This window comes from Desarmillaria tabescens (assembly GCF_030435595.1).
Source record: "Desarmillaria tabescens strain CCBAS 213 chromosome Unknown EV420scaffold_44, whole genome shotgun sequence".
NCBI lineage: Eukaryota > Fungi > Basidiomycota > Agaricomycetes > Agaricales > Physalacriaceae > Desarmillaria > Desarmillaria tabescens.
The window spans coordinates 272146-283405 of NW_026848343.1; the positions used below are offsets into that span (position 1 = coordinate 272146).

Consider the following 11260-nt stretch of genomic DNA (forward strand, 5'->3'; position numbering starts at 1 on the left):
ATTGGTGCTACAGCGTCTTGGCATTCCTCCTGATCGAGGTCCAGAGTTGACCATGCCCACGACCAACCTTCTTTCACCTTCTCCATCATGTCTTCCATCTGCCTGGGTTTTAGACGGTCGCCGCCATCTCGGATATCTTCGAACCCTAGTGCGTTGAATTCATATAGGGAACCCCTCTGTTTTTGCTGTAGAGAGGATGTAGTTCCCATATGGTTGACGGATCTTGTTGTAAGCGGCCAGTACCTCTGGAATCGATTCAAGTGTTTCTGCTGATTTGGACAACAGGGACCCAAGGACGTATGCATCCTGTCGACAATGTAGAACTTTCGAATCTGATTATTCGAAGGCTGAGGGGCGTACCTCGATAGCTTGTCCTGCCCCTGCACCGAGATGCGGTGTCATAGCGTGAGCCTGCACAAACATAGGTTGAATGATTGAACCATACTCCGTCTGCAACTGTCGTACCGCGTCACCGAGGAGCACAACTCGGTCAGAAGCGTATAATCCCAATGGATTGAGCGCATGTATGGCCCATACTGTGGGGTTATCAATGCACTGTATTGGTGCGCAATCAGTCAAATCGTCTTTTGAAACGTGATGGGATTTTATTCGCCTGTAGAAGAACCTTTATTTCGTCCTCCCAGTCCATGAAATTGGACATCATCTTGTCTTTGTTTGCTTCTGCAACAAAAGGTCCATCGAATGGTTTACCTTCATCTGACAGGACCGAACTAAATGCGACCACATTGATGAACCGACCTTGTGATACGGGGTATACAACGATGTGCTTAGGAAATGTCAGACCGACGTCCGGAAGGGAAAAGTCGCGCGCTGCCAGTCACCTTATTTTTCCCGCAGTACTAGCCTCATGTAAGTCTTGGTACTGCCTTATATACACACTCACCACCATTCGCTTCTTTAGTGCACGATGTCCGGGCCATCGTTTTGCAAGGTCGCCAACAGGAAATAGCCCTCGGTATGCAAGGGTCCCTGAGAAAACGGGTGCGATAATTTTGCTATCGATTTCTGGATACAGTTTGGCCATCAGCTTCGCTCGGACGATGCTTTTAATTCCATCAGCTGCGATGAGCAGATTACAAAAAGCAGTGCGCTCGTTTTGGAATTCGAGTTGGATTCCATCTTTAGTTTCTGAGTAACTAACGAGCCGGTGGGACAGGTGGCATGTAACCCCGGGAGGCAGGTTTTTCAAGAGCGCCTTCTGAACATCGTGGCGATGGAATCCACCTAGTAAGCGTTATCAAATGGACGGCGGTCATAGGACCGAAGCACCCGCCTGCGAAAAAGGCGCCTGTCAATGTCCCGTTAGAAAGTGATTGACGACAGCGCCCTTGTCTGACCTGTAGACATAAGCTCGAAGAGGTCGGACCCAGGTGCATAATCCCCTCGCCGAAACATGAATAAGGGGCCTACGAGGTAACATCAGTGCCTTCACGATCCGATACACGCAGCGGCTGAGATTTCGTACCAGGCTCGTCCCGAGGCTTTTCGTCAGTTATCTCCAAAAAATCTTTCTCCAATCCAAGGTTCTTCAAAATAGTCCATGTACGGTGCCACAGCGTGATGCCAGCTCCGATTTCTGTCAGCTGGGACGCGGATTCGTATAGTTCAACCTCTAACGATTTACAATCTTTGAGTGCGATAGCGCACGTAAGGCCCCCAATGCCCCCTCCGCTGCCGGTTGTTGAAACCCGGTAATCTTAAGCTTAAGTGCTTTCGAAAGTGACAGTGATAGACGTACATGATAGCAACACGAAGCTTCTGATTCAGTTCTGCCATTGGTTCTGGGGTGAATATTGGGGTACGAGTGTAGTCACTGCGGTAGGCCCAACTCACACGCCGCCGAGTATATGTGAGGATTGAATGGTCAGATGCTACCCATGACGCATCGTTCTAAAAGAATCGGACGCCATAACAAGAACGATCTTCGCAGATTATGAAGATGCGCTGACCGTGGTGGATTACCGTTTACGACGTCGGGATCAGTGTCCGTGTTATGTAGTGTATGGTGCCGGAGATTAGCTTTCAGCGAAATTTGCGGCGCTGACAGCAATTATTCGTTTATTATAAACGAATGACGTGTTGTTGTGCTTAGCATAGAGATAGTTACTGTACAAGGAGCGAATATAATGACTGTAGCGTAGAGAGTAGGTGATTTCAAGATGGTCATACAAGGCGTGTAAAATCTCCATGACTATGACGAATACAGGTTAATATACTGTCGCCATCTCAAGTTGAAATATGCCAGTCGAGTCGTCTCTGCAAGAGCAAATTATAAGTACCCGCAAATAAATTATGAAAGCGTCCACATACAAATAAACAAATAATTTAGTGATGTACCCATCGAGTCTCCCCTTGCGCCAAAGGACATCTGTGATTGCCCAACGTCTTGGCGGTTGAGAAGAATCTCCCACAAACATCGCATGAGAACTCGCAAATCTTGTTATGCTTGGCGACCTCATGCCTAAGTCGATCGTGCTGACGCGAAAACCACTCATTGCATCCCAAGGTACAGGGGAACGACACCCGCGGTTTAGGTTTGTGAGCTTCTGTATGCACCTTCAGGGTGTATTGACTCGTGAAGCGACGACCGCATCCAGCTACAAGGCAGGGGTATCTTCTGCGTTGAGCAGCGTCATCACTATCATTTGCCCTGGACGAAGAGGAGACAGGCTTCTTGAGAGGAACATGTTGGATCACCTCGTGTGAGCCACTTGGAAAATGAGACGAGATCCCTTGATGTCTTGATCTATCTTGCGGTAGCGAAGAGTACGACATATTTTGGGAGATTGATTCCGTGGAAGCCGAATTTATCGAGTGGCCAAATTGGAGATCAAATACATTCTGGCAATCGTCTGAGAGCGCGGGTGAGGAGAATCCCACTATGTCTAAGTGTGAGATTGATATCAAGGAGAAACCGAACCAGGCCGACTTACGATCGGGAGTCTGTAGGTCTGCAGAATTCGGAGACCACGACGAGGGTGCCGCTCCTATTTCGCCTACGGGAAAATACGGTGGAAGGGTGGAGACATCGCGTTCCGAATGATGTGGCCATGACGGAGGAGAGTTCGCGTATGCGTAGCCTTCTGAGAAAATGGTCAGAAAAAGTAACAATGAAGAATCAAACGAACCGTGCTCATGGTGCGGAATTTGTTTTAATGAAGAATGAAATTGAGAAGCTAAGCGAGTCAAGTAAGACACGGCGGTAGGCGAATAGCCATGTGTACGGATAACGTACTAGCTCCGTGCGCGTGAACCTTGGAAGGCAGTGCAGAGGAAGGAATGTTGTTCCAACAATCGTAGGTACCTAAGGCATTGACACCGCCTACAGAGGTACTCAGTAAGTGGACAAGGATAATAGGGATATCTTGGCTTACCATCTGACGGTAAGAGGCAAAGTCCTTCGTTCCCAGGAGCAAAATTGGAATTGCGATTGCGGTCGTCTGAAAGACTAGTAGGAATGTACGGATTCATAATTTGTGAGTTGTTGTAGTAACCTAGATTTGTAGTTAGAGGTGGTAAAATAAAGGGGAACCTTGAGGCGTACCAATAGGCCCATAACCAGTCATGACAAGATTGAAGGGAAGTTGGAGTTATGTGGAGGAAGGGTGTTTTATAATATGACAGTCTAAGACATAAAGCAATGATCAGCAGGAGTTCCAATGACTGTGGCTGAGAAACCTGTGTTACTTTACACGAAACGCGATCCAGTGGACAGACAAGGCGGGGCAGTTGGAGGAAAGAGCGGGAAACAATACATGACCGTATTTATAGGAACGGAGAACGTGTGATGGCATGGATCAATACATCCCCTTGTCAACTCTTAATACACCTCGAATTTCGTCCAGGTCGGCTTCAAGGATGTCAGGGGGTGCTTACTAAGCTGTACCTTTCATATCGATCCTCTGATTGGTCGGTTCACTGACTGTTAGGGTCATATCTACGGACCTCTTCTTCGGGTCAGACTCTCATTCAGAAATAGCTTTGGCGATCCTTCTCAAAAGTCTAGGTCTGTACACAGCACTGTCTGTCGGTTCCCCTAATATTTCTCCTGCTTACGGAGCTATTCCGACCTCTCTACCGACAGTGGACACTGGATATGCTCAGTGCTGTGCTCTAGCGCGACGGACCCAATGCGGATTCTTGTCAAATAGTATACATCCTCTGTTGACCGCCAAGCTTGAGAAAAGACTTTCCTGCTCCTCCTTGTCTTTCCTGGATTTCTCGGAAATCATACACGAAGTGATCAACGATCTTCACCTCCGATCGTGTCGATCTTTCAAATTTCCAGGCATAGGCCAGTATGCACTGGACGGTCTGGCCCCTCCGACTCAGTGAAATACGCCACATCTCAGGCTCACGGAACGACGCATCGACGCATCATTTTCTGAGGGCGGCGGATGCTAGGTCGAATATATTTTGGAGTGCCTTGTTGCAGTCGTCTCAGTCTAGGGGGCTCTGGAACATGCATCACATCGAACTTGAAGTAGAAACGCGCCCGTTTGAAAGGCATACAGCGGCTGAAAGAATACTTGGTATATGGGTGATAGCTGGGTGCTTGTCGGTCACCAGGGCCCGCTAGCATTGACCCTTATGATGTCAATGTGTCCCTTCTCCCTGATTTTGACCGTTCCATTCAATCCGATTCACATCAGCTTAATATTGGAGCTACATGAATCCAGCGCGCGCTTCCTTTTGCTGCCGAGCAAGATCAACCAGCGAAACATGGTCGGGCTTGCAAAATGGAATTCAGGAACTTTACGCCACAGGTTTGCCGCCTGTAGGTGTCGCGGAAATCGTCGATGTTGTCGAGGATACTTGGATTCATATGTAACATCGACTGGGCAGTATAGTAAATCCGGCGAGTAAGACTTGTTTGTTTGGACTACTAACGAAGCCCGCTTGAACAAAGAATGGTTCTCTGGAACCTCATATTGTCTCGAATTATCAAAACGTATCATTTCGTCATGGAATTTCTAGACTTTTCTCCTTGTACATGACCATCTTCTCCGGCGCATTTTCATTTGTCACTATACCCCAGTTGGGTTCGTACTTACCAGCTATATCAGCCTTCCGTAAGGATTTCAAGTTTTTGCCGGTTTGCTCGGACGACTCATGATACTGTCCATTATTCCTCCGGTATCAAGGCCTTGGAATCTCATACTGTAAAGGAGAAATTTTAGCGGTATAGTGGCACTCCGTGAGCTATCTTCCCGCTACGGTACCGCCAAGTGATATCAAGATAGTCATGTTTTCTTCCCGTAAGCGGGCAGGGTCGACTAGCCGTCAGTAGTTAGTCGCCGGATCGCCGGGAGTTATTCCTTTCCGCGCCGAACAGCCCTCAAGAGGTTTAAGTAGGTTCAGATTCAGATTCATTACATTTGAAACTAGAATGTATATCTTGATACTAATGATGTCTTCCGCTGCCGTGGATTGATTTTCCCCATTGTATAATAGACTCTCGTATCGACGCCACATAGGCGCCTGATCGTCCACTGTGTCCAAGGATATCAACAAGACGACAACCCTGGTAATTCAGGAACGTCGCGCCGAGTCGTCACTTGTTTGTCCTTTTGGCTCCAATGTAGCCGACCTTGACCGTCAACATCAGACAGAAAAGGAATAGTTTGAAGCAGGGGTGCTTACTTGCTTCTACCGCATTTATTGGCAGAGAGTTATAGATTGCCTTGGAGTCGCTAGATAAGGAAATTTTACGAAGAAAATTTAATAGCAAGCGTCAGAAAAACCAATAAAACGGATGCCTCCAACGTAGTAGGCGCTGGTTGCATGATCATTGCATCTCTACAATGCGGCTCCGACCCTCCTCCTGCTTTAAGTAATCATTCTGTCGTTCAAGAAATATAGAACGTCTGAAAGGAAGTGAGGGAATGGAAAATGGGCGTAACACCGTCACCTTCATTTTATATTGCCTGAGCTGTGACATTCATACTACAAAGCACGAAGTCAAGCAGAATTAGGCAGCGTGGAAGACGACGTTCGAATAGGTTCAGAAAGAGAAAGCAGTATAGGTGTGAGGATCGAAAGGCAGCAACGATCTCATGCATTCTAAATATGTCTTTCGTGGTGGCTGAGGCGCTAAAACCTTGGTTGTATATCTTCGATCATCCATAAAAGTGGCCTTGATCACCTATAACACTGTTGTGAGGGTCTGAATAGCCATCCCGCCCATTTCGGACGGGCATCAAAGGTCCTAAAGATATGCATAAGTTTCAATTGAAATGGACAGATTCGAAGCTACCTTCGGGCTGTATGACTGTAGTGGAAAAGTGATGGGCAGGAAAAGATCGAGCCATCAGGAAGAAATTCTTCGTGGATTAGTGGGTCTTTTGGGGGAGGGGGGACATTTATAAAAAGAAGTTCCGTCTCCAGGTCACAAGAACCATTCGAATGTACCGGCAGACAAGGGTATATGTCAGCCTTCTGATAGATACTTGCTTTAGGGTTATCTTTTCACCAGACAATGCACCAGTCGAAAGAAAATCAGGCGTTAAGGTTGATATAAGGTGGAACTTGCAAGAGACAGAAGTTTCGTAAGCCAGAGCAATCCGGAATAGAGCTTGCGAATAGGGCACGCCTGGGATATGGTTTACACTACGATATCACCGTTGGCCGCTCCAGCCGCCAGAATTCGTCTAGGGAGTGGCGCAAGGCTGCGGGATTCTTTCTAGTTTCAGCATCACAGTGAGCAGCCGCGTAGCCAAGGACATCAACGAGCCACAGGATGAGGGTGCGAAAGCAGGCTGAGAAGCAATGGATTATGATGAACGACGGGGTCTCGTAAGTCCAGATGTGGAGAACTTGTGCTAAAATTGTTTTTCGGTTTTAGTAACCGCTCGACATACTAGACCGATGGCACGACGCCCTCCCTTGAATCGTGCACGGGTCATCAAAAGAGCTGAAACGAGACCAGACGGGGTTGCTGCCAACATGAAGGAAAACCTGGAAAGAATAGCGGTGACCAATTCCTTCGTTCCTGATTCTGATTGAACCTTGGAAGCAAAGAATATATCGCGTCGGAGTCCAGCCTAATCGAGTCCTTACAGAAATTGGGCTTTATGTGCGGCGAGACGGCGAACTTAGAGTCACGGATCACGGTGGCAAACTGCAGTGTGGGGCAAGAAGGGGGCATTAGATAGTCTCCCACAGAAAACTCTCCAAACCATCTTGTCAGGTTTTCCTTCGTCCCAGTGAGTTCAAGGCGAAAGGACTGGTTTAACCCTAACCTCATGCCCACTGCCTCGGACCGGCTCTCGGCCGGCCCAGTCATACTGGGACTAATCTAGACAACTATTGAAACTCAGCAAGGCAGCCTAGGTCGTCTTAGACGTACCCCCAGCGACAATTTCCTACCAACAACGAGCGCGCAGTCGGCACATTTCGTAGCAGGACAGCTTTCTTTATCTTTAGCAACGTCCAAGTCCATCCGGAGCTCGTACACGGGCTTCTAGCCCTGTTTCAGCAATCCATTTATCTCGCTCACTATATTGCGATGTCATCCTCTCGGACACCGTCTCTTACCAGCTCACTTAGCTCGAGATCATGCACGCCTTGCCCTCCAGTTGTTCAACCTGACCATTTCTTTGGTGCCGATGACACACTTCCGTCACCCACCTCCGTCGGAAGGCCATGGCTAACACCCGAAGATGATCCCCTGGCACATCGAGGGATACCAGTATTCAAGCCGACAATGGACGAGTTCAGGGATTTTGAGGATTACATGAAGAAAGTCGAGTGTTGGGGTGAACGGAGTGGTATTATTAAGATTATACCTCCGAAGGAATGGTGTGTAATGGCACCTTGGCTTGTCTGTCATCCCTGACCATTCCTTAGGTCGGAATCTTTGCCACCGATAAAGGAACAACTCAATAATGTGAAAATATCGTCACCCATTGAGCAGCACATGCAGGGACGCGCTGGCCTCTTCCGTGTGGAGAACATGATGAGAAGGAAGTATATGAGTGTACGAGAGTGGGTGGAAATGTGCGACAAGGAGGATTATCGTGCACCGGGCGTCCACGAAGTCGGTCTTCATGGAAGAAGTGGTGTCAGGGCAAAGACGCGACGATCTAAACGTTTTTCGGACAACGTGAAAGCGGAATCGGCTGACGCCGAGGATCAGGTCGTCATTAAAGAGGAGCCCAACGAAGCGCCCAAAATCTACGACTGACGGCCCAGGATCTGCTAACGCGCCTATCGTGGTCGAACCGCTGCAAAGCACGACTCTTGACCCCTCTATCCACGCAAGAGAAAAACCTGAGATGTCTGCGAAGAGGCCACCCGGGAGGAAGAAGACAACAACTGAGAAAGCTGCGGAACGGTCGGCTCGCGATGCAGCTTTCTTGAAGACATTTGATCCCTATACACATTGGTTGCCACCGGGCACGACATCATCAGACTACACTCCAGAGTTCTGTCACATACTCGAAAGGCAGTTTTGGCGTAGCTGTGGCTTGGGTAAACCAGCTTGGTATGGTGCAGATTCGCAGGGTAAGTCCCATTTACACAAAACTCATGACTATTTCTTCATCACTTCGCCAGGGACCCTGTTCACCGATCAGACCCAGATTTGGAACGTTGGACACCTAGAATCTGCTTTGACGCGACTATTGCCTTCGTCGAGCCAAGGGTTGCCTGGCGTGAATACACCCTATCTTTACTGGGGAATGTGGCGTGCATCATTTGCCTGGCATGTCGAAGACATGGATCTTTTCAGTATCAACTATATTCACTTTGGAGCACCCAAGTTCTGGTATGCCATTCCGCAAGGTAGGGCGGGTGCTTTGGAACAAACCATGCGAAGTATGTTTCATCTTTTTTTTTCTACGCCTTTTTCTGATTTAGATCCATCCGCTACAGGCTACTTCCCCAAGGACGGCAGCCAGTGTTCACAGTTCCTTCGCCATAAATCCTACCTTGCTTCCGCGACTCTGTTGGCACAATCATCATGCAGGCCGAATCATTGCGTACAGCATGCAGGAGAAATTATCATTACCTATCCGCTGGGCTATCACGCTGGATTCAATCTGGGATTAAACTGTGCGGAAAGCGTAAATTTTGCTTTGGACAGCTGGATCAGCAAGGGAATCAAGGCCAAGGCATGCGAATGCATTCCTGATAGGTCAGTTTCTAACAGCCCAAACTCTTTCATGCCCTGACTCGAAATCTTTAGTGTTCGCATCGACGTAGAGCAACTTCTAAGGGACCGTGAAGCCGAGGGTGAACTTTTCGCTCCCACGTCGCCCCCGCAGCCAAAGCGATCGTCCATGAAAAAGGAAATTTCGGTCGTCATTCCAAGTTTGAAGACCGTCCGGCCCCCGAAGCGCCAGCACGAGGACGAACGAGAGCCATTACCCAAAGCTAAGAAGGTTAAATTGGCACCCCCGAAATCAATGAAGCCTCCCGCACCGGTTCCATCCACATCGCCAGTGGTGACGAAGGTTACACTCAAGTTAGGACCGCGACCATCGGAGCCTGAACATTATCCATGCTGTTTATGCATATCTACGTCAACGGAAGGCCTTCTTCGCGTTCAAGACCCGCCTATTGGCCGCAGAGATGCTGTAGATGCTGCTGGACACCCAAGTAAATGGATGGCCCACGAGAGCTGTGCTAACATCGTACCTGAAACGTGGGTTGACGAAGTAGACGAAACTAACGGACTGGAAAGGGTGGTGTTCGGCGTTGACGGAATTGTGAGGGACAGATGGAATCTTGTAAGACATTTCGTGAGACTACTAGCGTGACAGGCATGTTTATTGACGGCGTCTTACAGAAATGTTCCGCCTGCACTAAGAGCAGACCTAGGGCACATGGAGCACCTATACAGTGTACCAAGGGCAAATGTCCGAAGGCGTTTCACTGTGTCATGCGCTCGGGACGGAAAAGACCAACATATCATCTTCGAGACTTTGCGCGAAGTGGAGAAGGAGGTGGTGCTTTTGGATTCCAATGATCCCGGGACTTCGTCTGACCAGATGCAAGTCGACTCTGTAACTGGCCTTCCCACAGATGATTCGCGGGTGCTAAAGGTGATCAAGAAGGTAGAGGTACGAGTACTTTGCACGCAACACAACCCTGTTAGTACCGTGTTACGTACAGTCCGTTCTAATTTCTCACTTTTGTTGTTGCAGTTCGTAGCTGCAGCGAAGAAAGCTTCGAAGCAAGACAAGATTCGAAACGAACTCATGACTTTACCTGATATGGCTCGTATAAAGATCCGAGTCAGTGCTGGTGTTTTCGAGGTTTCTTTGGTCCGTGTGATTGAAGAGACCGGTTCTGTGGAGGTCCTATGGGATCGTGGCTCGAAGAGGGAGTTCAAATGGGGCAGTGTAGTCTTCGGAAATACCGACGGCCCTGTTGTGCAAAAGCCTTCTGAAGCTGCACCTGAGCCCCGTAAGTAACGGCACGCCCTGCTTCTGCATTGGGTCGCTCATAGCATCTTTTCGTAGCAGCACCAACAATAAATACTGAAGCCTCGACCAGTCAAAATACCAAGTCTCCAGTGCCTACAGCTCAATATGGATCTACCGCTCCGCCTAACTACAGTGCCAATCCATATGCATATTGGGGATATCAGGTCCCAGGTCAGCAGTCAGGTGCATCAGCCTATCCGTATCAGGGTTATTATACTACAGCAGCCCAGTTCTATCCCTACACCGCCCCTCAGCCGAAAGGATATTCAGGCAAGCTGCAATGGCAGCAGCCATACCAAGGTCCGCCTAATGGTGGTTACTTTTACCCCAGTGCTCAATACCAGACGCAGACGAGCGCCACGAGCAACTTGAAGATAGCCACAGCCACATCTCCCCCTCCCCCTCCACCGCCACCGCCACCGCCACCCCAAACAAAGAACTCGACGGATGCGTCACCACCGACCAATCCTCCGACGGTTACACCGACGCCCGTATCACATACGGTGACTCTGCCCAGTGATTTAGCAGCGCTAGTGACCATGCAGCCCGAACAACTAACAGCGGTGTTCCGCGATCAGCCGCAGCTAAGAGATATGGTTTTAGCAGCGGTTGAGAGCGCGAAACGGGAGTGCCCAGCGTAGATTATTATATCATTATGTTAAGTTTTAAGGCTTGTACTTTTATTGTTATTTCAAGCACTTATGTTGTATAATACACAAGTTAGGTCAAGGCTTGAGGGTTTGGAACGTTGAATTTATTTCAGAAGACAGTGGAAGGTAGTCAGAAAGCCCCTATCGCAGTATTGTTAC

The 11260-nt window shown here is 48.7% G+C and overlaps 4 protein-coding genes across 4 annotated transcripts; 2 read left to right on the forward strand and 2 right to left on the reverse strand.

Moving 5' to 3' along the window:
* Window positions 1–159: 159 nt before the first annotated feature.
* EV420DRAFT_1622417 (uncharacterized protein) lies at window positions 160–1797 on the reverse strand (the record flags this gene model as incomplete). Its single annotated transcript, XM_060475803.1, has 7 exons — window positions 160–306; window positions 361–411; window positions 466–555; window positions 614–787; window positions 905–1245; window positions 1454–1692; window positions 1760–1797. 7 exons carry the CDS (start codon window positions 1795–1797, stop codon window positions 160–162), a joined length of 1080 nt encoding a protein of 359 aa, XP_060326171.1.
* Window positions 1798–2044: 247 nt separating this feature from the next.
* Window positions 2045–3317, reverse strand: EV420DRAFT_876019 (uncharacterized protein). Its single transcript, XM_060483837.1, has 5 exons — window positions 3257–3317; window positions 3155–3197; window positions 2955–3104; window positions 2332–2900; window positions 2045–2277 (listed from the first exon to the last, which is right to left on the reverse strand). Exons 2-4 carry the CDS (start codon window positions 3156–3158, stop codon window positions 2347–2349), a joined length of 708 nt encoding a protein of 235 aa, XP_060326172.1. The 5' UTR covers window positions 3159–3197; window positions 3257–3317; the 3' UTR covers window positions 2045–2277; window positions 2332–2346.
* A 1145-nt stretch (window positions 3318–4462) lies between these two features.
* Window positions 4463–5095, forward strand: EV420DRAFT_875407 (uncharacterized protein). Its single transcript, XM_060483834.1, has one exon. It carries the CDS (start codon window positions 4558–4560, stop codon window positions 4885–4887), a length of 330 nt encoding a protein of 109 aa, XP_060326173.1. The 5' UTR covers window positions 4463–4557; the 3' UTR covers window positions 4888–5095.
* A 2141-nt stretch (window positions 5096–7236) lies between these two features.
* EV420DRAFT_1568809 (JmjC domain, hydroxylase-domain-containing protein) lies at window positions 7237–11243 on the forward strand. Its single transcript, XM_060474193.1, has 11 exons — window positions 7237–7821; window positions 7870–8158; window positions 8187–8526; window positions 8578–8838; window positions 8896–9157; window positions 9209–9752; window positions 9812–9899; window positions 9925–10115; window positions 10170–10431; window positions 10488–10751; window positions 10802–11243. Exons 1-11 carry the CDS (start codon window positions 7529–7531, stop codon window positions 10969–10971), a joined length of 2964 nt encoding a protein of 987 aa, XP_060326174.1. The 5' UTR covers window positions 7237–7528; the 3' UTR covers window positions 10972–11243.
* The last annotated feature ends 17 nt before the right edge of the window (window positions 11244–11260 follow it).